General features: G+C 42.1%; 1 protein-coding gene across 2 annotated transcripts in view; it reads left to right on the forward strand.

Annotated features, from left to right (window-relative positions):
- ITGB6 (integrin subunit beta 6) overlaps window positions 1–27,301 on the forward strand; it is a 67,158-nt gene that overhangs the window by 36,194 nt on the left and 3,663 nt on the right. The window contains exons 10-15 of one of the 2 annotated variants that reach the window (XM_073647074.1): window positions 47–100; window positions 11,645–11,779; window positions 12,842–13,250; window positions 18,534–18,756; window positions 20,766–20,881; window positions 22,625–22,744. In XM_073647074.1, coding sequence (XP_073503175.1) covers window positions 47–100; window positions 11,645–11,779; window positions 12,842–13,250; window positions 18,534–18,756; window positions 20,766–20,881; window positions 22,625–22,744 — 1,057 coding nt within the window. The remainder of the gene's footprint in view (window positions 1–46; window positions 101–11,644; window positions 11,780–12,841; window positions 13,251–18,533; window positions 18,757–20,765; window positions 20,882–22,624; window positions 22,745–27,301) is intronic. The other variant, XM_073647075.1, reaches the window with a different exon arrangement.

The raw sequence follows: 27,301 nt of genomic DNA on the forward strand, positions 1-27,301 counted from the left end.
TCTGCTGCTGCTCGTTTCCCAATGTCACCTCTGTCTGCATCCTCAGGAAGTGCAGAGAATCAGTGCACCAGAAGCAGAACGCTGGGGAAACTCTAGCAAGGTGGGTATGTGTTGTTTTTTTCATATGTATATGGAATGTTTGCATATATATGACAGGTTATGTGGGGGCTCATCCTATATTTAGGGGGATATTTGGGGGCTCGTACTGTATATATGGAGGCTATAAGGGGGATCACACTGTATATAGGGGGCTATGTTTGCGCTCGTACTGCAAATAGGGGGCTATGTGGGGGGTTCATGCTGTATATAGTGGGCTATATGGGGACTCATACTGAATATAGGAAGATTTGTAAAGGCTTATACTGTATATAAGAGGCTATGTGGGGGCTCATACTGTATATAAGAGGGGCTATGTGGGGCTCATACTGTATAAAAAGGGGGCTATGTGGAGGCTCATACTGTATATAAAGAGGCTATGTGGGGTCTCATACTGTATTTAAGGGGCTATGTTGGGACTTATACTGTATATAGGAGGCTATGTGGGGGCTTACACTGCATATAGGGAGGCTATGAGGGGGTCACACTGTATAGAGGGGGCTATGTGGGGACTCATACTGTATATAGGAGGCTATGTGGGGGCTCATACTGTATATAGGAAGCTATGTGGGGGCTCATACTGTATATGAGGCTATGTGGGGGCTCATACGGTATATATGAGGCTATATGGGGGCTCATACTGTACACAGAGGGGCTATATTGGGGCTCATACTGTATATAGGGGTCTATGTGGGGGCTTATACTGTATATATGGAGTTATGTGGGGTCTCAAACTGTATAGAGGGAGGCTATGTGGGTGCTCACACTATATAGAGGGGCTCATACTGTATATAGAGGGGCTATATGGAGGCTCATACTATATGTAGGGGCTGTACGGGGGCTCATATGGTATATAGGGGACGCCAGCATACTCTGCTCAATATTAAGTGATACAATTATACTAAAATAATTATAATTAATATGTTCATATTAATATTGTGCACAATTAATTTCATTTTATTGGTTCGGCCTTCCACAACAGTCACGGTCTCTCATGTGGCCCCTCGGGAAAATTAATTGCCCACCGCTGGACTAGAGCAATAATAAACAAAAAATAATAATCCTACAAGGACCATAAGAAATCACTAGCAGTGAAGCATGCCCTTATGAAAAAAAAACAAAATGGCACAAATAATGCAAAGTAACAAAGAATCACCCAAAAATATAAATTGTGTATATGCAATCAAAAATACTATTGATAGAGTAAGGAACATAGGAGCATGATGTTAAGATGAATAATACCAAGTTCAAGGCTCCAAAGAATTAATATACTTAAAATAAGGGATACATTGCTTTCCTTGCTCTCTCGGTGCTTCCGCAGCACTAATATAAGCTATAAATGTTATCTCAAAGGATACATGACAAGATAAAATAGGATAATACAAGACAAATGTGGCTTCTTCTGCTTAAGATATGAGGACCATTCCCTTATCCTATGCATTGCTATGCTCATCACTTTGGTGAAAACTGGGTTAAAAACTCCATTACTGGACTATTTGGTTTCATGTGGATCCAGATGATACAAATCACTTTTCTGTTTAAGTGCTACAGTGGCAAAACCAATATGGATACGTTGAATCCTGCAGCGTTAGTAATGAACTCAAGCCTTGTGCTTTACAGGCTTGCATTAGCCACCAGCCCTCTCTCCTTCCTATCTTGGCTATGTAATCACATTTGACATTAATGGCTGTATAATATGACACACTATTTTATCTGCAGCAGCTGGTTAATGGCCCAGACTTACAAAATAAAGCTGGCCATGACTAAGACTATTATAATGCTGTTAAGTCAGTATGAAGCCAGACAGAGGGGAAATTTAATTTAGCAATGCAAAGCAAAGTAGCATGTAAAAGAGAAGAAGAAGGGACATTAGTCTGCAGAGTTCTTCTCCAATACCAATTGCTAGACTCATAGGAGTTGGTTTTAGAGGACTTCATTAAATTACTTTGGTTATAGAGCCCCTGGATCCTGCGATTGTATTATGAAAAACCTACAATATTAAGAAATATATTGCTAATTTTTTAGCAATTTGCCGAAGAACTGCAGTTTGTTATAACGTACCGAGCACAGAGGGGGGAGGAATGTAACTTGGTCTGTCATCTAGATGCCTGAGAACGGGGAAATAGATTTTATTTATAGGAGATTTATCACCTAAATCTAAACTTGTATTTATAACTAGATAGGGAAACATAATTTGTTTTTATTTTTTGATTGTATATTTTTTATTCTATTTTCTTTAGAGGAAAATAGAAAGAGCTGCTGTTAACAGCATTTAGGCAGCTCGGGCAGGATTGAGTATGTGAGAGTGTTCTGGGCATGCTCTGTGGTCTGTTCAGAGGTCATTGTGCAGGGAGGAGAAGGAGATGCACTGGGACCATCACTTATTATGAATGTTGGATCATGAGTTATCTTTATAGAGGTATTGCCTTTCATTGTAAGGCAATGTTCACATGGAGCGTTTTTTTTTTTGCTGCATTTTTTTATGTAAATTTAAAAGCTGCTTTTTACAGTACCAGCAAAAGCTATCAGATTTCAGAAATCTGGTACACATGCTCGTTTTTTTTCCCTGACTAAATTTGAGAACTGCAGAATTTTCTAAATCTGTAACATGTCAATTTTTTCTGCATTTTTGCAGCGTTTTTTCATCTATAGAAAACAATGAGAAATGAAAAAAAGCTGCAAAAACGCAACAACATTTTTCACTGTGCTTTTATGGCATTTTCATGGCATTTTTCAAGTGTTTTTGGTGAAAAAAACTAACTTTATTGAACATATATTGCAGACAAAACATACATGTAATCCACATCCAAAAAACGCTGCAAAAAACACATAAAAATGCCACAAAAATGCTGAAAAACGGGAGTTTGAAATGCAGCATTTTTACTGACATGAGAGCAGGTTTTGGATACAGAAAAAAAATGCAGCAAAAACGTTGTGTGCGAACAAAGCCTAATCTTGTTTGTAATGATTTTGAAACTGGTGAGAAGTGAACTCTATAGAACAGAAAGTATCAGCCTATTCTGAGACTCAGTGAGAAAATTGCAAGATTTCAGAAACATTTTTTTAATTCTTTTTTCATCGGGTCCAGAAGCTGTATCTGCTTCATTTGAAAGTTACCAAGACTGCTACAGCCTGTGATTGGCTGCAGCAGTCTTGGTAACTTCCAAATTAAGCAGATACCGTTTCTGAAGTCAGTACAGACCTCGAGAGGGGTCTATGCTGGATCCCCAGGGGGGCGATGGAAGTTTAGTATGCCTCGGATTATTATTTTAAAACCATATAAACCGGAAAAAAAAATGTCACTGTTGGAGAACCCTTTTAAATAGTTATTCTCATTTTAAAGTGAAAAAAAAAGTGTCATAATTTTCTAATGTTTTACTTCCAATCTGTCAAAGTCACTGCATTCAATAATACAGTGTTAAAGTGCTATGCACCTTAATTTTCCTACTGACCCTCCATGCGTATGCTTGCTCACCAGAATCGAGCATGCATGTGTTCTCAATGGGGAGTTTAGGTTAAGTCACAGTCAAATTTCTATGTCAATGGCTTATCTCAAGGGAGAACTATAGGATTGGACATGAAAAATTCAACATGTCTGATCTTTTATTCCCCCGACATCATCATATGAAGGGGTACAAAGGTTAGGATGACTTTATGTTGAGTATGGAGACAAAATGAGTAGCATAAATGGGTCTACCATAGGCAGAAAACAAAGATGGATATTGACGCACCCCTGGGCCTGTGTCGCGCAGCGTTGCGCACGCGGGAGCTTACCCGGAGCCGGATCTGTTGAGGGTTGTAGTCTCGTGGCGGTGACCCGGTCCGTGCCCAGGGAGTCAAACTAAGTGGCGCTGTATTAGCAGTAGATGTTGGATGACTACGCCACCCGTTGAATGCAGCTATGGAGCTGCCGCTGCAGGGCAGACCGCTGAGGCCGGTGGTAGGATTGTGCAGCGTGATAGTATCACCCCCAACGGGAGGGGTATGGCCTCAGGGCAGCCGACGTGGATGATGGGGGTAGTAGGAACCACTCAGAGACGATGCGGTGTAGTTCAGGGTCTTTACTGGTGATAAAGATAGACCCTCCCGGAGTACTGGCTAGCGATTGGGGCCTGGTCAGTCCTTGAGCAGATGGGATCTCCCCTGGCCAGGCGGAGTTGTAGGCCTCCCAAACTAACTGTACTCTTCTGGCTACCTTGCTAGAGGCGGGTATAAGTAGCCCACGTCCCTGAGTGTACCGTGTGGTGCTCACCCGTATGGCCGGTGACTCGGGGCCTTCTAGTAGCTTCCGCTCCACGACGGCGGTGCTGGTCCCATGCGTGTGACCGTGCCTTCGGGTTACTTGGCCAGAGGACCTGGAATCCCCTGCCTGACGGATTCTGCTGCTGGGTAGGAGTTAGTCCCCACAGCCTCGGACTCCGGGTCCGGTAAGAAATCTTCTCAGTCAGGGCGAGCTCTGCAGCTGCCAGCCCCTGATTCCTTGTAACACTGCTCCCACAGAGCTCCTGTTGTTTCTTCCCATAGCTGCTTCTCTTCTCTGTCTCTACTTCTGGCATGGCCCAGGAGCTGGGCCCAGCCGGAGCCACAGCTCCCTGTCAGCCCTCCTGGCTGAACTCTCCCTCTGAACTCCCTAACCCTGCCTCAGCCCCAGGTTTATATAGGGGAAGTTCTTCCCCTCCCAGGACTGGGCAGGAGGTGTGGCATGCATAGGATTCCTGACCAAGAAACCTCCCACCTGCTCTCAGACATAACATTGCCGTTACTGTGGAAACCAGACCCCTGGGGTGCCACAGATATTACATAGTGATAGAATAGGATGAGTTTCCAGCACAGCTGATAGCTGTATACACTGGATCATACAGGAGCTCAAACATTAGCATACTATGCAGTGAGTGGAATCACCATCTTGTTAATAGGTCATACATAAAATATATACATTTAGATTATAGTGATTTTTTTATGCTTGCCTTGCAGGCTATAATCCTGTAATCCACTATGGTTTTTCCTTCTACTTCTTCCAGTTTGATAATTTTTCTTGTATAAACTTGGAGAAGAAAACTACAATCGACTTAATTTAAAAAAATATTTGTGTAGTGAGCAATGGTTACATATATAGTGAGTGTGAGTCACGGAGAGATCCCCTCATGCTCCCGCTCACTGATTGTAGCAAAAAGAGACATTCATTACTGATTAAATGCATGTGCGTTTGACATTCAGACTATTGGTACTCTCTAGCAGCAATATGGAAGGGGGGGGTGATCGTCACATACTGGGCTGACATCTGTAGTTACTAATCACTAGCGAATAGAGATGAGCGAACCCAAACTGTAAAGTTCGGGGTTCATATCGTGTCCGGTGCTGAACTTCGAACACGGACTTTTCCTGGAAGTCTGTTTCACAGTTCGGGAGTCTGGAGAGAGAGAGATTTTCCAGCTACAAAATTCAGGTCCCCATTGATTTCTATGGGGTTCAGGTTCAGGTTTAAGTTCGGGAACAGTTCTTATACCGGAACCAAAGTTTGAACTAAAGTTCGGTCAAACTCAATGAACCCGAACTTCCACGAGTCTGCTCATGCCTACTGGTGAATTGACCAGGTGAGTTTAGCTCACCTATATCTACTCTTCAGCTCCATTATAATCCAGAAAATTATTATTTAAAATCTATCAAATACAAAGCAATTTTACATATAATCTGTTTTGTTATGCATATCTATGTGTCTCTATGGTAACAGACTACAATCCCTGTGTAGTCTGATCAAGCAGTCCAGCGGCACCTATACTATTGGTGTAACCTGTGCAGCAGCACACGAGCCCAAGTAGTAAAGAGGCCATAACCACCTTCAAAGAAGCAAGAATATTCTTTCCCAGACACAAAAAGAGTGAGTGCATTATCATGAGGTATTGGACTGGAAGGGGCCCATATACTATTCTTGCACAGGGTCCCTCTTCTGTCTGTGTTCACCCCTGAAGCAGTCATACTGCCCCCTATATCTTGCAAACCTTCTGACAAGCATGCATGTTAATATTAATAAGGAGTGTGCATGGGGGGGATAGGACCACCAGAAACCTCTGACAGTTCTTATTTCTTGATAAAGGATCTAGCAAATTGACATCCAATGGCAGACATCTGGGCACTGTAAGACCCCTTTACAAACTGTCCGGCCTTACTGAATTTTGGGGGATTGCCAATCTTTATGGCTATACATAAATCCTCCCTAAATGACTATTGTTAAAGAAATTGGTGATCTGCCGAGCTGAATATTTGGCTCACCCATTAAGAAATAAGAAAATTGGATTGCTTGCTTTAAAATAAGAATCATTTAAAAAAAAACATTTAAGTAATTTTGAGAATAATTGGGAATCCCAAATTCAGGACCCCAGTATTTTATTCAGTGGTTAGAAAGATTTTCTTCCTGTATATGGACCTGGTATGCCCATGCTATGTAATGTTTTATTTCTTCTGTTGTTGTACTGCATAAAAAAGATGTCAGCTTTACCGTATACACTGGGACATTATAAGCAGAGCCATTTCATTAAAATTACAGCGTGAATAAGTTATTGACAGCTTTGTTGTACTGCTGGTGGCTTAGATAAAGCAGGATAGCGACAGTCTACACAAATTAGGCTCGATATGAAGCTCAGCTGTCACTCCCTGGTCTTTGGAGGAGCGGCTATGCTCCATCACTTTCTACAGACTGTTACACTTTATTGCTATTTATCCAATATGAAAGTTTTACAAAATCTAGCTACAACATCTAAAAAAACCCATGGAGAAAGATATATTATTTTCTAAGGTTGGCTTCACATGTCCAAGTTTCACGGTCCAGTCCGTTTGCTGACTGTCAATTCTGGACCGACTGCAGATCTCCTGACCTGAATTCAACAGCCTCATATACATTTATCAGACTGTTGCGTTCAAGGCAGGAGACCCACGGCTGGCAAAAAAATCGTGGTCCATATACGGACTATGAAACTCGGACGTGTGAAACCAGCCTTAAACATCGTAAGACTGAAACAATTTTACACAGGTTGCCCTTTTTGGACTATACCTTTTAAAGGTGTGCCTTAGGTGGCTGCCTACACTGCCTTACCTTCTTCTTGGCCATGACCACCACTGCTCATCCAACATGAACATGTAATCCATGGACACACAATCACATTTCTCCTCCATTCTGACGTTTGGTCTGCTCAATAACTGAACCCCTTGAACATGTCCTTAGTCTTTTCTGTATTGAACGGCTTGTTGTATGATGTAGCAGGTGCACAGGTGACCCAATATAATAATGGAGCCACAGCTATATACTTTCCTGTTTTTGGTAATAAATACAAGTCATTGGGACAATATCATAGTTAATTTTATGACTCCTCCATGACTTTGTTGTGTTGTGGATCTGCCGGAGATAACTATAAGCTCTGGTGGTTTCTATGTCTCGGGGGCATTACATTCTTAGTAATCCACCAGGTCAACATGCCAGAGCTTGACTGAAATTCCTTCATTTCAGATGGTTCCACAAGAAAACAATCTTACTTTCTATGTGGTCTAGTCTATGGAGTGTTTTCCTCCTGTATCGAAACTTCCTATTATGACATTTTTCTCCGGCTCGGGAGAAATATGTTGTATACAATAAGTTTTGTTCAGACCAATGTGGAATGTGACAAGGTGAAACTTGATGAAGTGAAACTTTACAAGTCGGAAATAAAGTTATGAAACTATAGAGAAAAAAAGGTGTCCAAATTACCCTGCAGATGAGGTGTGGCATTACTTCTAAAATGGGAGGTAGCGGTGACCTGCATACTTCCCAGCCATATTTGGCAAAGAAATGCGCCAATTGCAGAACTGCCTATTCATATGTGTCAGGGGAATATCCCAGCAGTCCTACTGATATGTGCCAGCCATGGCAGTGCCTATGCAAATGTAACCATAACAGTAGTGCTCATGCAAATGTATTAGACCCCTAAATTTGCCAATTACATCCTATGCAAATGTTCTGTCCATAGTGGCATCCATATAAATGTGCAAGCCGCAGCAAAGCCAGTACAGAAGTGGCAGTCAGACAGCAGCGATAGAGGCCTCTGCAAACTTAGAGACAGAGCAAGTCTTCTAAATATGGAGGACAGGTGTGGTATAGAACGGCTGCTACATCTTCTAGTAGGAGGTGACAGACACATTATTAGATGACTGTTGATCTGCATTATCCACCATTAGGGTATCGATCACTGTTCGCTGCAGATTGGACGCAGTGCAAGTGTGCTGTGTGCAATCCACAGCGGCCAGATGTTACAGCAAAGTGGATGGGATTTATACAAATCCCATGCCCACTATGAGTCTGCGGCACACCCACGGAAACAGACATGCGGCGCGTCTTTCCAGGCCGCAGCCTGCCTATTTCCTCCTGCGGGTCCGCATGCGGGCTTTCCCCATAGACCTAACTTCTATGAGGAAAGCCCACCAGTGAGAAAAAGAAAAACAGCCGCCACTCATTTGCATAATGAGCGGAAGCCGAAGATGGCTCGTCCGAAGGTGGCTCGTCCGAAGGTGGCTCGTCCGCAGGCTCGGGGCCGCAACCGGCTCCGGATCGTCTGCACATACCCTTAGAGACTTTTATACTGATGGCGCAGACTGACTTTGTGTATCTGTGTGTTTGCATTTGAGTCCCTGGGTTGAAAATGATGGGAATGCAATAGAAACATTCACTGCAATCCTCATTACTTCCTGATCAATTGATTATTGTATCCCAGAAAACAATCCATATAGAGATAGATAGATAGATAGATAGATAGATAGAAAGATAGATAGATAGTCAGGCAAATAGATAAAATGTAAATTATAGATGATATGTTATCCTTGGTGGGATTTGAACCCAGGACCCCAGCGCTGAAGGCTGCAGTGCTAACCACTGAGCCACTGTGCTAACTCTGTCTTCTTCTGTTTGTTTATATTGCAGTCATAGCAACTTGCACCTGTTCAAACTCGCTTTATTCTGTTCGGAGGCACTGGTCATTTTTTTTGTATACTATGGGAGATGGTGACGACCTCCATATTTGGCCGATCTCCTCCTCCCATCTGCCTAAGCGCTCATTGAGACATTCGATTTTCACATACGAGTGCATACGCATTTTTCACAGATAGCACTTGTACCCGTGATGATCTATACACTATGTCACATGTCGTGATTTGTCGCAGACCAAGAAGTCAATGGGTCTATGAAAAAATCCGAGTGCGATGTGATTTTCACGGACTGTCAGAATGGAGAAAAATTTTGTTTTATTTCACCACATACAGTACAGACCAAAAGTTTGGACACACCTTCTCATTTAAAGATTTTTCTGTATTTTCTTGACTATGAAAATTGTACATTCACACTGAAGGCATCAAAACTATGAATTAACACATGTGGAATTATAAACTTAACAAAAAAGTGTGAAACAACTGAAAATATGTCTTATATTCTAGGTTCTTCAAAGTAGCCACCTTTTTGCTTTGATGACTGCTTTGCACACTCTTGGCATTCTCTTGATGAGCTTCAAGAGGTAGTCACCGGAAATGGTCTTCACTTCACAGGTGTGCCCTGTCAGGTTTAATAAGTGGGATTTCTTGCCTTATAAATGGGGTTGGGACCATCAGTTGTGTTGTGCATAAGTCTGGTGGATACACAGCTGATAGTCCTACTGAATAGACTGTTAGAATTTGTATTATGGCAAGAAAAAAGCAGCTAAGTAAAAAAAAACGAGTGGCCATCATTACTTTAAGAAATGAAGGTCAGTCAGTGTGAAAAATTGGGAAAACTTTGAAAGTGTCCCCAAGTGCAGTTGCAAAAACCATCAAGCGCTACAAAGAAACTGGCTCACATGAGGACCGCCCCAGGAAAGGAAGACCAAGAGTCACCTCTGCTTCTGAGGATAAGTTTATCCGAGTCACCAGCCTCAGAAATCGCAGGTTAACAGCAGCTCAGATTAGAGACCAGGTCAATGCCACACAGAGTTCTAGCAGCAGACACATCTCTACAACAACTGTTAAGAGGAGACTTTGTGCAGCAGGCCTTCATGATAAAATAGCTGCTAGGAAACCATTGCCAAGGACAGGCAACAAGCAGAAGAGACTTGTTTGGGCTAAAGAACACAAGGAATGGACATTAGACCAATGGAAATCTGTGCTTTGGTCTGATGAGTCCAAATTTGAGATCTTTGGTTCCAACCACCGTGTCTTTGTGCGTTGCAGAAAAGGTGAACGGATGGACTCTACATGCCTGGTTCCCACCGTGAAGCATGGAGGAGGAGGTGTGATGGCGTGGGGTGCTTTGCTGGTGACACTGTTGGGGATGTATTCAAAATTGAAGGCATACTGAACCAGCATGGCTACCACAGCATCTTGCAGCGGCATGCTATTCCATCCGGTTTGCGTTTAGTTGGACCATCATTTATTTTTCAACAGGACAATGACCCCAAACACACCTCCAGGCTGTGTAAGAGCTATTTGACCAAGAAGGAGAGTGATGGGGTGCTACGCAAAAGGGCCAACAAGTGCTAAGCATCTCTGGGAACTCCTTCAAGATTGTTGGAAGACCATTTCCGGTGACTACCTCTTGAAGCTCATCAAGAGAATGCCAAGAGTGTGCAAAGCAGTCATCAAAGCAAAAGGTGGCTACTTTGAAGAACCTAGAATATAAGACATATTTTCAGTTGTTTCACACTTTTTTGTTACGTATATAATTCCACATGTGTTAATTCATAGTTTTGATGCCTTCATTGTGAATGTACAATTTTCATAGTCAAGAAAATGCAGAAAAATCTTTAAATGAGAAGGTGTGTCCAAACTTTTGGTCTGTACTGTACAAGAAAAAGGGATGTTACTCAGATCACACTCTGGTCAAACTTTAATCAAAGTCTGATCAGAATAATTGATACGTTGTTCTCGTACGTGGACAAATTGAACATTTAAATGAGTCCTAAGGCTGATTTTAATAAGCGATGGATCCTACCTGCCCTTTAAATTTGTAGCTTATAGCCCGGGAGAAGCATGTTTGATAAATATTAGGTTTAAGGTTCCATCAAAGAACCTTGTCAGAGAGATAGCTATAGACAGATAGATAGGTATAAAGAGAGAGAGAGCTAGATAGATAGAGACTAGATAGATAGATAGATAGATAGATAGATAGATATTCTATATACTTTCACATATGTACACATTCACCATTATGGGAAAAAAATGTAAATACTTGTATGTTTTCTAAAATGTTATATATATCTAAAAAAATAATAATGTTGCTTTTTTTGCATATTGTGTTTCCATAGAAGAACCTTTTGCTGTAGGTTAATTTCCATTATTTTTTGTGGGGTTTCAATTACACAGTGTAAACAGCACGGTGCAAATAATGTAGAAAGTGCTTACTCTTTTTTTTCCCAGTAATACCATCCTGGCAGTGATTAAGGCTCCAGTGACTCACATACACATTCGCAAGGGGCCGCCAGAAATTGCTGACCTTTTGGCAGATAGTAGCTAAATGTTAATGTTTCACTGCAATATTGCTGAATCACATCTCTTTGCTTAGGAACTGAGGTCGGAAATTGAGCTCGAGGTGTCAGGAGACACGGATAGACTTAACCTTTTCTTTACTGCAAACTGTAACAATGAAACAGTCATCCCAAATAGTAAAAAGTGCCAGACAATCAAAGTTGGAGATCGGGTAAGTACAGTATCAAGTTAAAAGTCACACAAATATATATAATTTTATCTATCTATCTATCTATCTATTGCTCTATCTATCTATCTATTGCTCTATCTATCTATATATGCATTTATCTTATCTGTGGCCGTATCTTGAAGTTTGTGGACCCCAATTCAAATCTCCAATATGGCCCTTAACTATTGCAGGTCTTTAATAGTATTAGTCTTTTCATGTGGGTCAAAGGGACATTTTGGGCCCCATTGTCTCCAGGGCCCTGGTGCGATTGCAACCTGTGCAATTATTATAGTTATGCCCCTGGCATCCATCTTTCTTTCTTTCCTCCCATTCATCAATCTGTGCATTAGTTTAGGTGGCTCTCCTTTTTTTTGGGTTACTCTACCAGCCATATCCTGCAGCTTTTCTCTCTCTTTTTTTGTGCCATACTTCTAGCAATATCTCAAAGATGGAATAAAGTTGTTTTCTCCCCACCCCCCCTCAATGAAAAAAAAAATACTTTGCAGAAAACCCTTAGAATACCAGACCTGCTACATCTCTTAAAGGCACAATTAGGTTTCAGGTGGCGGTATCAAACATGTTAGATCTGGAAGTTGGCAAATTCAGTCCAATAGACCACATATCACCTATCCACAGCATAGGTCATAAACGTATGATTACTAGGGGTTTGCCGATTGGTACCCCAACCAATCATGAGAGCTTCCAAAATCTCACTGCTTCATAGGAAAGGTGGTCGCACCTGCTCACTACAGCTTCTCAGGATCTTTGGGGGTCTCAGCAGCCAATCTGGGACAGGTCATAAATGTTATTTGTGGTCCAAGCCCTTTGCCACTATCTTTAGGTTAAATGATAACATTTTGTTTACCTGACTCTGCCACTAGAGGGAGCTCACTGTATACAGATTTACTTCTGCAATCTATATAAATGTATGTGCGGACAGCTCCCCTTAGGGGCTGATGCATATGGATTGCAGCTTTTCCCATTGCTTTTTGCAATCACGTATGGAGAAGGTGCATTTCTAAACAGGAACAAGTTAATGTATTATATTATTGTGTATATTTTCAGGTTTCCTTCAATGTGACCGTGAGCTCAACCACCTGTGAAAAACAGACAAGGCACATTATAATAAAGCCTGTGGGTCTTCAGGACAGCCTGGAGATTGAGATCCAGCCTGAATGCTCGTGTTCCTGTAAGGCAGAGGCTGAAGATGCGAGCGCCGAGTGCAACCAGGGCAGCGGATCGTTACAATGCGGCGTTTGCGTCTGTAAACCCGGATTCTTAGGAGCCCAATGTGAATGCAACGAAGCCTCGCTGAACAATAGCTCCTGTAAAGAACTGGGCACGTGCTCCGGACGGGGGGAGTGCTTCTGTGGACAATGCATTTGCAGCCCCTCCGTGTACGGACTGGTTTATGGACCTCGCTGTGAATGTGATGACTTTTCATGCGTCAGGCACGGAGGACTGATTTGTGGAGGTAAATAGTAACCACTAGAAGTAATGAAAAAATAAATAAATGCAAGTTCCCTGCTTACTATGTGGGATCTAGTTTAGTAACTATATATTCTTTTTTCCCTGGTAATCTGCTGCAGGTCCTTACTATAATCCTAAAATATTCAATGGTGTTTGTTGCCACCCAGTTGGGCTCCCAATCTAAATTCCAAATTAGCGTACCTATATAGTTCTCCCTTGAAGGAAACACGAGGAGAACATACTAATTTCATGCCCTTGGTCAGATGTGACTCCAGATCCCAGGCAATAGAGCTAACCTCTGAGCCGCTGGGCTGCACATAGCTGTAATTTACCTTGTAATAATAAAGCATACGTCCCAACCATCCTGGATTCAGGGGGGCAGACCCAAATTTGTAAAGCCGTCTCACTATCCCAGGAGGTCGGGGGAACGTCCTGACTTTGATTATACCTGTTTCCTTAGAACAAAGATATAGCTAATAAAACAGTGGCGCAAAGAGCTGTAGTAAGTAGGGGTCCACCATAGTGTATCCTCTTCTGAGTCCTCTGCTTATCAGAATAATCTCTAGCTGCTTATGCACAGAGTTAGTGACACAGGTGCTGAGCTGACCGATCACTGCCATCATCTGTACTCCAAAGGAGCACATTCTGATATCAATGGATCTGAAGGCAGAAAATAGACCGGGACAAAAGCCGGGGTTTGGAAGCCACTTACGTGCAATTTTTTTGTTTGTTACAGAAATGAAGACAAATTCAACAATAAAGTGATTTGCAAAGTATCATAACTAGACAGAATTATTAAAATAAAAGATTAGTGATTCTTAGGGTATGCATATGTTGTGGTTTTTACAACATTTTTTTCTGCACCAAAAACCAGAGTAGTGGCAGGGAAAACACTGTAAAATAAGTTTGTTTTTGTTGCCTTTTATGTGCATTTATATGTGCGTTTTTTCATTATTATTATTATTTATTATTATAGCACCATTTATTCCATGGCGCTTTACATGTGAAAAGGGGTATACATAGCAAAAACAATTGCAATAATCTTGAACAAAACATGACGGCGATTGGTACAGGAGGAGCGAGGACCCTGCCCTCGAGGGCTCACAATCTACAAGGGATGGGTGAGGATACAGTAGGTGAGGGTAGAGCTGGTCGTGCAGCGGTGGTTACTGCAGGTTGTAGGCTTGTCGGAAGAGGTGGGTCTTCAGGTTTCTTTTGAAGGTTTCCACGGTAGGCGAGAGTCTGATGTGTTGGGGTAGAGAGTTCCAGAGTAGGGGGGATGCACGGGAGAAATCTTGTATGAGATTGTGGGAAGAGGAGATAAGAGGGGAGTAGAGAAGGAGATCTTGTGAGGATCGGAGGTTGCGTGCGGGTATGTACCGGGGGACTAGGTCAGAGATACAGGTGCATCTCACTAAATTAGAATATCACCAAAAAGTTAATTTATTTCAGTTCTTCATTACAAAAAGTGAAACTTACATATTATATAGAGTCATTACAAACAGAGTGATCTATTTCAAGTGTTTATTTCTGTGAATGTTGATGATTAAGGCTTACAGCCAATGAAAACACAAAAGTCATTATCTCAGTAAATTTGAATAATTAACAAAAAAACACCTGCCTGCAAAGGCTCCCTAAGCGTTTAAAAATGTCCCTTAGTCTGTTTCAGTAGGCTCCACAATCATGGGGAAGACTGCTGACTTGACAGATGTCCAGAAGGCAGTCATTGACACTAAGTGAATGCAAAGTACATTTTTTTTGCATTTGGAAATCAAGGTCCCAGAGTCTGGAGGAAGAGTGGAGAGGCCACAATCCAAGCTGCTGGAGGTCTAGTGTGACGTTTCCACAATCAGTGATGGTTTGGGGAGCCATGTCATCTGCTGGTGTAGGTCCACTGTGTTTTATCAAGACCAAAGTCAGTGCAGCCGTCTACCAGGAAATTTTAGAGCACTTCATGCTTCCCTCTGCCGACAAGCTTTTTGGAGATGGAAATGTCATTCTCCAGCAGGACTTGGCACCTGTCCACACTGCCAAAAGTACCAATACCTGGTTTACACACAACAGTATCACTGTGCTTGATTGGCCAGCAAACTCGCCTTAACCCCATAGAGAATCTATTATAGAGAATTTATGGGGTATTGTCAAGAGGAAGATGAGAGACACCAGACCCAACAATGCAGACGAGCTGAAGGTTGCTATCAAAGCAACCTGGGCTTCCATAACACCTCAGCAGTGCCACAGGCTGATCACCTCCATGCCACATTGATGCAGTAATTGATGCAAAAGGAGCCCCGACCAAGTATTGAGGGCATTTACTGAACATACATTTCAGTAGGCCAACATTTTGGATTTTAAAAACATTTTTACTTATAAAGTATTCTAATTTACTGAGATAATGACTTTTGTGTTTTCATTGGCTGTAAGCCATAATCATCAACATTATCAGAAATAAACACTTGAAATAGATCACTGTTTATGATGACTCTATATAATATGAGTTTCACTTTTTGTATTGAAGAACTGAAATAAATTAACTTTTTGATAATATTCTAATTTAGTGAGATGCACCTGTATATGGAGGAGACAGGTTGTGAATGGCTTTGTATGTCATGGTTAGGGTTTTGAACCTGAATCTCTGGGTAATGGGGAGCCAGTGAAGAGATTGACAAAGAGGAGAGGCCGGGGAATAGCGGGGGGACAGGTGGATTAGTCGGGCGGCAGAGTTTAGAATAGATTGGAGGGGTGCGAGAGTGTTAGAAGGGAGGCCACAGAGCAGGAGGTTGCAGTAGTCAAGTCGGGAGATGATGAGGGCGTGCACTAGTGTTTTTGCAGATTCATGGTTGAGGAATGTGCGGATCCGGGAGATGTTTTTAAGTTGGAGTCGGCAGGAAGTGAAAAGGGCTTGGATATGTGGTTTGAAGAAGAGTTCAGAGTCCTGCGTTACCCCAAGGCAGCGAGCTTGTGGGACTGGGGAGAGTGGACAGACATTGACATTGATGGATAGGTTAGTTGGGGGGGTTGAATGAGATGGCGGAAAGATGATGAATTCTGTTTTGTCCATGTTAAGTTTTAGAAATCTAGCAGAGAAGAAGGATGAAATCGCGGACAGACATTGTGGGATTTTGGTTAGTAGGGAGGAGATATCGAGTCCAGAGAGGTAGATCTGTGTGTCATCAGCATAGAGGTGATAATGAAAGCCATGGGACTCTATGAGCTGTCCCAGGCCTATGGTGTAGATGGAGAAGAGCAGAGGTCCTAGAACTGAACCTTGGGGAACACCAACAGATAGGGGGAGAGATGACGAGGTGGTGTGTGAGTGGGAGACACTGACTGTCCGGTCTGTTAGGTATGAGGAGATCCAGGTCCAGGAGGAGGAGGAAAGAGTAGTGTCGCTTGGATTTGGGGGTTAATAGGTCGTTGGTGACTTTAGTCAGTGCAGTTTCAGTAGAATGGTGTGGTCGGAAACCAGATTGGAGGCGGTCAAAGAGGGAGCAGGAGGAGAGGTGGGAGGACAGTTCAGAATGGACGTGTTGTTCCAGTAGTTTTGAGGCGTAAGGGAGAAGTGATATGGGGCGATAGCTAGTAAGAGAGGATGGGTCAAGGGAGGGCTTTTTGAGGATGTGTGTGATCGAGGCATGTTTGAAGCATGAGAGGAAGACGCCAGTTGTTAGTGACATTCTGAAAAGGTGGGCTAGGGTTGGGATGAAGATAGTGGTAAGGTTTGGGATGAGGTGGGACGGGATTGGGTCAAGTTCACAGGTGGTGAGGTGTGACTTGGAGAGTAAAGAGGAAATTTGATCTTCCGTAATGGTGGAGAAGGTCATTATGGAGGAGGAGGATTGAGTAGGTGTGGGGAGGGGCTGTGGGGATTTTAGGCAAAAGCTTTGTCTGATGGTGTCAGTCTTCTGCTTCAAGAATGAGGCTAAGTCTTCAACTGAAATAAGAGGAGAGGGAGGAGGCGCTGGGGGACGCAGGAGAGAATTGAAGGTGTTGAATAGTTGTTTGGGGTTGTGAGACAGGGAGGATATGAGAGATGAGAAGTATGTTTGTTTTGCTGCAGTGAGTGTGGACTTGAAGGTAGTGAGGGACTGTTTGAATGCGATGAAGTGCTCATTCATCCGTTCATTTTAATGGATGAAAAGCACTGCAAAAACTCTGAACTAATTGACATGCTGTCAAAAATGCAGCAAGGCTTAAAATACGAGTGGAAGAAAAAAAATACAGCGTGTACATGAGATTTCAGAAATGTCTTTGATTTTGCTGGTACTGTAAAACACTGGCAAAGGGTACAAAAGTGCAAAAAACATTTTTGAATTTCTGAAGATTCATGGCCACCTCTTTACAAGGATGAACCAGAATGAAGACTCACCTCTATGTGCAGAATTATCTTCCAAGTAAGGATTCCAGGGGTCTTATAGGGGTATTCACATGTCAACCATTGATGGCCAAGATAGAAATATCCTTCTGTGTGTAGTGACTACAAGTGGTCTGCACTACAGAAGCAACCACGTGGTCTGCACTACAGAAGCAACCACGTGGTCTGCACTACAGAAGCAACCACGTGGTCTGCACTACAGCAGCAGCCAAGTATTCTGCACTACAGAAGCAACCACGTGGTCTGCACTACAACAGCAGCCAAGTGGTCTGCACTACAGCAGCAGCCAAGTGGTCTGCACTACAGAATCAGCCGTGTGGTCTGCTGTACAGAAACATCCAAGTGGTCTGCTCTAGAGAAACAGACAAGTGGTCTGCACTACAGAAGCAGCCATGTGATCTGCACTACAGAAGCAGCCATGTGATCTGCACTACAGAAGCAGCCAAGTGGTCTGCACTACCGAAGCAGCCAAGTGGTCTGAACTATGCGACTTCTAGAACGCTTATAGAAGTAAATGGGAGTTACAGAATGAGCCCAGCGCAGTGAACTGCTCTTTCCCTAACTTACTGCATAGTTACGGCCGCTTGGCTGTTTCCGTTGTGCCGACCACTTCTGGTCACCGCACTCCGAAAGATGTTCTCATTACAGCCATGAACTGCTGACCAGTGAATACCCCTGTAAATGAGAAAACTTGTTTCAAAGCCTTATATTGCCTAAAAACAACAAATCTCTTTTATCCATAAATCCTCTATTCAATATTTTGGAAATTCTGCAAGTGACACCCATTACGACTTTCATCAAGACCCTGTTAGAAGGGAGGGGAGTTATAGTGTTGGGAGTTATAGTTTTCCGCAGCTGTGGAGGCACAGGTAGCAAACCAGTAATAGTGCCTTGTTCTTGTCGCACCTATAGGTCATGGTATCTGTGATTGTGGAGAGTGCGTCTGTCAGAGCGGCTGGACCGGACAGTACTGCAACTGCACATCAAGTATCGACTCCTGCATCTCTGAAACTGGAACCCTGTGTAGTGGGAGAGGAAGGTGTGAATGTGGCAGGTGCATCTGTAACAGCCCAGGCGTCTCTGGAGATACTTGTGAAAAGTGTCCGACTTGTGGAGACCCCTGCAGCTCACAAAGGTAAAGTCTCAACCCTGTAAATTCCACTCGTGCACTGTTCATATGTCCAATCCTGAAAGAAGGATATTGGAAGCGATTCATAAAAATTAAGATATGGATGTATGTAAAAAGACACAGATATATTAGGATGCAGAAAGTGAGTACTGGGGTATTCCCTTCCTCTAGGATCTGCCATCACTTTATGATTGGCGGAGGTCCGACCTCTGTAATGTCATGAAAAGCAGGGTGGCACTGGTTAAAAAATGCTGTTGGGAATACAGTGCTAAGAGTCTGAATGTCATTAGGAGACCCCAAAGAGTCAGTCCTACAGATTTAAAGGGGGTGTCCCATGAACAAAGTACATTTAATCAGTAGATCTTGGAATACCAATAAGTTCCACAATTGAATGTGTTAAATGTTCCTGAGCTGAGATAATCTTATAAATGTGCCCCTGCTGTTTACTGTGTAACGGCTGTGATCAACCATGCACAGCTGCTCCAGTTCATGGTTAGCACATATCACAGCACTTGGCCAGGGGAGGAAGCATAAGTCACTTATGATAAGTATATAGACAAAACAGCAAGGGCTCACAGCTGCTACTTTCTTCCCTGCCTGAAGTAACACATTTCCTTGCCTGTTATATCACAGGACTGAGTGTTTCTGCTGCTGCTCCAGCCCTCTGAGCTCATCACAAATCAAGTCAGTGATGTAGGAGCTCCAGCGGTTTTTGAGCTTATATGTCATTGACTTGATTTATGATGAGCTCACAGGACATGTGACATGGCAGAAACACTCACTCCTGTGCTAAAACAGGCAGGGAAATGTGTTACCTTAGAAAATAGCATTTGCGAGCCCTTGCTGTTTCATCTGCATACTCCCTTATCATAAGTGACTTATTTTTTCCCCCTGGCCAGGGGCTGTGGTATGTGCTAACCATGAACTGGAGCAGCTCGGCATGATTGGACACAGCCATTACACAGTACACGGCAGGGGCACATTTATAACATTATCTCAGCACAGGAACATTTTTTAACATATCCAATTGTGAAAATGATTATAGTAATTATTATTCCAAGATCTTATAATTAAAATGTACTTTTTGTGGGATATCCCCTTTGATGAGTTATTCCCGACATTGAACGTTATCACCTATCCACAACATTGTTGATAAATTTCTGATTGGTCTGGAGCCAACCACTGGGACCCCTAACGGTCCGAAGAATGGGGATGTGAAATGCTCCATCCGAAATCAGCATTGGATACACATCCATGCCTCGCCTCCATTCATGGGTCATCGGAGATAACGCAGTACAGTTCCTCCAACTGTCCCATAGAGAATGATTGGAGCATTGGTGGCATATTCAGATGGAACATTTTAAAGTCCTGTTCTAGGGATTGGTGAATGTTGCAGTGGTCGGATCCCACAAATCAGCAAGTTTTCACCTAACCACAGAAACGTAAGACTTGATTCCAACGATCAAGGGTGTATGTAGCCCAATTGGTCACCAGCGATGGAGCATGGTGAAAAATAAATGATGCTCTTTGTAAAACCACAGGAATGAAAAGCATAGAAATATCATCACCGCTCTCCGAGAACCTAAAGCAAAGACCTGTCAGTATAACCACTCATGTATTCCCAGTACAGCCCAGTATACAAGATCTTTCCATGACCGAGCTGAGCTGAATACATCCCTGATGAATTTAGCGCCTCCAGGCAGTGACAGGGGCAAGGTCACAAGTCAGGACGTGACATCTGAGTCCTAAAAAATGACTATGCATGAGCTTCAGGTACGATGACTAAAGCGTAATTTATTATACAGCCCTGTCTGACTTGTGTAGCCCGCAGGACTGTCTCAGGAACATATGGAAGGACGGAGAGAAATGTGAGACCGGGGGATATTTTTCAGGACAATGAATATTATCCATCGGTGGAATGTGCTCAGCAGAGAACTTATGACTTTTGTATGTTCACTTTTTTATTGTGCTTGGTGACAGGCGGAGATAAATGACCTGTTTGTTCCTTTATGCAGACCCTGCGCTGAATGCCATCTGCTTTCAGAAGAGCAGCAACCTGGGGTATGTGCAGAGACATGTAACCTGATGGATGGCACCGTCAGCGGAGACGACGCAGCCAGGAATCAAGAATGTAAGCCTATAATTGCTTATAATGAGCCCAGAACAGAAATATTTTACCTGGAAATCATCCCAGTTGGATTAAAACATGTATTATTTTTTATAATTAGGTTATGTGACACATATTTAACATGAAAGATATCATAGAAAAAACACAAATCGAATACATCCAAATGGAAACAGCCAACAAACTGCTGTTGATGGCTCTCTCATTATCCAATCTAGTAAATTACCATAACAACACTTCCGTATACACCAACAGTAGAGATGAGCGGACCCATGGATGTTCAGGTTCTTCGGTTCGGGTATCAGAACTGTACCCAAACTCCAGGAGAAATGTTCGGAGGTCAGCACCGGACACTAGGTGTCCGTACAAACCCCGAACTTTATAATTCGGGTTCGCTCTTCTCTAATCACCAGTTAAAATAAAGAGGACCAGTCTACTCTTTACTTATGGCACTTGTAACCCTAGAAAAACAACAATTCTGGAGCAACTTTTCGTAGAACTCTGTGTTGTGCCATTCCTCTGTTATCCTTCCTGCAAATGTGGTGTTGAATATTTATACCCTTTTGTAATTTACATACATTTCCAGGAGGAATAACAGAGGAACGACACAACCAGAGTTCTAAGAAAATGTGTTTCAGAATTTTTAACTTATGACAAACAATTTCCAAAATGCAGCGTGTGGATAAGATTGAGTTAAAAGTAACTCCTCTACTTTGCTGGTGCTGCAAAATGCTGTGGATTTTATGTGCAGAAAATCCACTTGTAAATCCAGACCAAATGCAGGATGTGTGAACCTAGCCTAAGGGTCTGCAATCTGTGCATTAACTGTCACTGCTATTGAGGGCGCCACCGATGATCTGATGACACCCAAGACTCGTGATGACAAATCCCAATACTATTATTGAGCAGTATTAATTATACATTGTATAGCACTATTATTAAACTGCACACTGGGAATGTATCTGACACTCTATGTATACTGGTATATATTTGATGTGTAAAAACCATACAACACTTTTACCAGCATGCTGTTTTAATGAGGCGTCATTTTGTGCTTGTAAAGTAGAGTAATTTTTGGACATGGTCCTATATAGATGGAGGTGATAATTTTTGGAACTTTTCTGTATTCATCAAATTCAGAAGTCCACCAGCGCCCAGCTGCCACCAAGCTTAGAAAGATCTTACCCATAAATAACAATTTTTCTCCTAGCGAGTCACATTACACCGAGCCGACATTCCTTGTTTTCTTAACATAACTGATTCCAACTGTTGTGACAATGTACGGCAAGCCATGCATAGTAAGAGGCCGCCCCGGGGTATCTCAGTGCTTCCATAGAAGAATTTCTATCTCTGCTCCAATGTCTTCAGGTAACTGGAAAGTAATGGAGAACACAGTTTCCTTTACACAAAAAATGAGGCCATTATGTGCCCCCGAGCCCTTTACGAGGTCCTTAGTCGAGGTCCTTTGAATGGCGGAGCCATTTTCGCACCGTTGAATACATTACATGGTCAATGGTGACTGACATATGCTGGATATACTTAGACAAGAATAATCTAAGCCTGGCTGAGATTTTATCCCTCCAAGCTAAGGAAAAGACAAGAAAATATTGAACGTTCTGTAGCAATTTCGTCTATGGACTTCTGTCTCAACCATTGGCGAGCCGGCCGTGACATGACAATCCATCAAGGCTGTTGTGTCGATGTCATGCATTTTATTTGTCCTGTCTCTTTCTCTTCTCTTCCCTTCAGATTTCTCAGAGGATAAATCTATTTTCTGCACCATGCAAGGTGAAAATGAATGTACTATTACATTTAGGATGGCGACGGATGAGGAAGGAAAGAAAGTCATTTATAACATACGCCAAAATGGTAGGCATTTAATATTGTCTGTCAGGGATTTTAATGTAAGGAGGGAAAATGTGACAAATGATTTCTGCCTAACAAAATAGTTGGCAAACACAATACGAGCAGTTAAAGCATAGATCTTGTCTCATTTGATGATGACAGGAGGAACAGGAATGGGATTTAGCGGGTTTGGTCATTAACAAGTATATGGAGATTTACATCATAGGAGAAAATAATATCCCAAAACCATCCGTGCACAGGTCTCCCCTGTCGATAGACCAAAGCCTTTCTTACGTTGGGCTCATGGACATGACCTTATCACACCAGATCCGAGTACTACGGATCTACAAGTAATCTACGAGGGCTTATGAAAGCGGATGCGTTGGCACACCCACTATGTGCCACTGTATGACCAAATATTGACGCCTCGTCAGGTTTCTACGTATCCTCTACCCTGGAGAAAATGTTATGGAAATGGGAAAGTTGTGAAAAAATAGCAACCCCCTAAAATATTCAAAAACTTCAGAGTTGGAAAACCAACTAATGGCCTATCCCGAGAGTAAAATCCTGGAACACCCCTTTAAATAAAATCTCTGCCAGGGAGAAATTATGTCAATCTTTCGCCACGTTCAATATCATATCCTGACTGATTATTTGGTCGTTAAGCTAATGAAAGGCAGTAGGAATATTGTGACATCAGTTCTTGCACCATGCAGTCCAAGAACTTTGACATCACTCCGCACATTATCCCTTTATTGTGACATTACTGTGTGTAATCATTCCCGTACTGTAATATTGTTTATATTAATCCTTTCCAATTACATCTCTGTATGTATTAAGGTGTTATCCAGGCTTGGGGTTCACTCTATATGACTGCAGATTTGCTAATCCTCATAGTGCGCACACTGCACACTGTCAGGATCTCCAGGGCGAGCGCATGTACGATTTGCATACATGTGGCCACCTGCCTACTAGACATTCTAGGCCTCGCTCAATACAAGCGAATTGAGCGAGGCGGTACACATCTAGTCAAAATGTGTCTGGAAGTGTGCATATTGCATACTTGTGGTCACATGACCACCCCCTCCCATCGCTGGCACAGGAGAATCCTGACAGTGTGCACTGTGCACACTGTGAGGATTCACAAGTCTGAACTCACATAGAATGACTGCAGAGTTGAGCCCCAAGCCTGGACAACCCCTTTAAGGGTGTATATTATTTCTTAGTGTGACATCATGGTGTACATTAATTGTGTACTATGACATCACTGTATGCATTATTACATGACAGTGTGTATTACTCTGTATTATGACATCAAAGAGTACATTATTCTTGTATTGTAACATCACTTTGCTTATTTTTCCTTTACTGTAGCATTACTGTATGCATTATTTCTGTACTGTACCATCATTGTGTGCATCAGCCTATACTGTGGCATCACTGTGTGTATTATTTCTGTATGGTGACATCACTGTGTGCATTACCCTGTGCTATGACTTTACAGCATGCATTAGGGAGATCAAAATAATCAAAAGCTTTCAATTTTCTGAACTTCCAGCTCCAGGTGCTCATGATACAGTGATGCTCCATTCCAGGGTTTGGTATTTGGTACAATGGTAACTGATTACACCCCTATTCATTGGCTTAGCATATACAGTGGCATGTAAAAGTTTGGGCATCTCTGGTCAAAATTATTGTTATTGTGAACAGTTAAGCAAGTTGAAGATGAAATGATTTCTAAAAGGCCTAAAGTTAAAGATGACACATTTCCTTTGTATTTTGGGCAAAATATATATATATATATTTTCATCTTCATCTTAAAAATTACAAAAAGGAAAATGGGCCGATGCAAAAGTTTGGGCACCCTTGGAGATTTGTGTGCTCCGATAACTTTAACCAAGGTTTCAGACCTTAATTAGCCTGTTATGGTTATGGCTTGTTCACTATCATCATTAGGAAAGGTCAGGTGATGCAAATTTCCCAGCTTTATAAAAACCCAGCCTCCTCTAACCTTGTGCCAAAAACAGCAGCCATGGGTTCTTCTAAGCAGCTGCCGAGTACTCTAAAAACGAAAAGGGTGGAGGCCCACAAAGCAGGAGAAGGCTACAAGAAGATAGCAAAGTGTTTTCAAGTTGCCCTTTCAGCAGTTCGAAACATAATTAAGAAATGGCAGATAAGGGGAACAGTGGAGGTCAAGATAAGGTCTGGAAGACCAACAACATTTCAGTGAGAGCTGCTCCTAGGATTGCTAAAGAGGTAAATCAGAACCATCGCTTGACTGCAAAGCACGTTCAGAAACATGTAGCAGACTCTGGAATTGTGGTACATTGTTCTACTGTTCAGAGAAACCTTCACAAATATGGCCTTCATGGAAGAGTCATCAGAAGAAAACCTCTCCTGCATCCTTACCATAAAATTCAGCTTCAGAAGTATGCAAAAGAACATCTAAACAAGTCTGACGCACATTGCAAACAAATCCTGTGGATCAATGAGGTTAAAATAGAACTCTCTGGCCACAATGATCAAAGGTATGTGTGGAGAAAAAGGGGCACAGAATTTCAGGAAAAGAACACCTCACCAACCATTAAGCATAGGGGTAGATCCTTTATGCTTTGGGGTTGTGTTGCCGCCAATGGCACAGGGAACATTTCACGGGTAGAGGAAAGAATGGATTCAATGAAATTTCAACAAATTCTTGATGCAAACATAAGACCATCTGTAAAGAAGCTGAAGTTGAAAAGAGGATGGCTTCTACAAATGGATAATGATCCTAAACACGCGTCACAATCCACAGTACACAACCTCAAAAGGTGCAAGCTGAAGGTTTTACAATGGCCCTCACAGTCCCCTGATCTGAACATCATTGAAAATCTGTGGCTAGACCTCTAAATAGCAGAGCATGCAAGACGATCCAGGAATCTCACAGAACTGGAAGAATTCTCCAAGGAAGAATGAATGAAAATCCCTCAAACAAGAACTGAAAGAATCTTTTCTGGCTACAAAAAGCGTTTACAAGCTGTGATACTTGCAAAAGGAGGCACTACTAGGTACTAACCATGCAGGGTGCCCAAACTTTTGTATTGGCCCATTTTGCTTTTTGAAATTTTTAAAATGTAAAAGTTGAAAATATATATATATTTTTTTTGCCTAAAATACAAAGGAAATGTGTCATCTTTAACTTTAGGCCTTTCAGAGATCATTTCATCTTCAACTTGCTTATAACTGTCCACAATAACAGTAATTTTGACCAGGGGTGCCCAAACTTTTACATGCCACTGTAATAATGTAATGGATCAGCCTACAAAGTAGCCATCATACTCATTATAAAACCTAGTCCTTTGTCAGTTTTAAGACTAAGCAATGGTTAAATGTCTTTTTAAATCTATTTTAGTCATTTAATAATGTATCTAGTCGTCATCATTATCAGTAAGTAACCACCCATGATATTAGCACAAGAGATCACATATCAGTCCGCCCCTGCACATGTCCGTATCTTACACCCACAGGGCGACATTCCCATTCGTATGATCATATGATACCATAATTCCCACCGCTGCTCGAAGCTCCGTCCATTAATACATTCGATGTTAATCTTGCACCTCGCTGTAGCAGCATTTGTCTCGGGAAGCGCTCTGAAATGTATTTCTGTAAATCTCAGTCCTTCCCTGGTATTGTTTGACACCGAATCCCAGGAGAAATCATCAGTCTGTTGGTTTGTCAGCATTCCCCAGCTGTCTTCTAAAGCAAAGGTGTCATATGGCGCATTGATCAATTCCTACAGCTCCAAAATGAGACCCTTTGAGCTTAGGGAACGTTGTGCAACCATTTCGCTATCCCCGCAGAATGATGCCAGCCATCAAACACATCTTTTTCTCAACATTGCATTAAGATTCACTTTTTAGGTTCGCGTTCTACTTCTTATTGGAGCCCTATGATGTCTTTCATCTCAATTGCTGTTGAAATGCAAGTTGGATCCGAGATGCATCAACATGTCTTATGCTTTAAGGGAACCTGTCAGCACATTTTTACATAGAGAAGTAGCGATATTGGGGTGTAGACTCTTGTCCTAAAATAAAAACGATACCTTTTTCGTAGAGATCCGATGTACCAGCCATGAGAAATCTGGCTTAGAAGTAATATGCAAATCAGATTGGAACTGCACTGGGGGCGTGTCAGTGCCCTTGGAGGACCGTTTGACACGCCCCCAGTGCACTTACAGCCTGATTTGCATATGGCTTCTAAACTATATTTCTCATGACTGACACATCGGATCTCTACAAAAAAGGTATAATTTTTATTGGGAGACAAGCGGCTGTTCAGTCATACCACTACGTAAATATGTCAAAAATTGATGACAAGTTCCCTGTAAAGTGCACTTCTTGTTTTGTCATTGGGTAATAATAGAATTGTACAACTATCTTAGAAAATATAGTAAAAAAAAATCCTTTCTCGGTGATTGATGCCTTTTAATTGAAAAGTTGCTCACTAACAACTCTCAGTTTTTATTGTTTTTTTCTATCTACTGGCTAACATTAAAAAGATCTATTTTTCCTAGAACTAATTTAAACAGTAATTATATGA

Source organism: Phyllobates terribilis, unplaced genomic scaffold (assembly GCF_046119375.1).
Source record: "Phyllobates terribilis strain yellow unplaced genomic scaffold, ASM4611937v1 Scaffold_9__5_contigs__length_417890890, whole genome shotgun sequence".
NCBI classification, from domain to species: Eukaryota; Metazoa; Chordata; class Amphibia; order Anura; family Dendrobatidae; genus Phyllobates; species Phyllobates terribilis.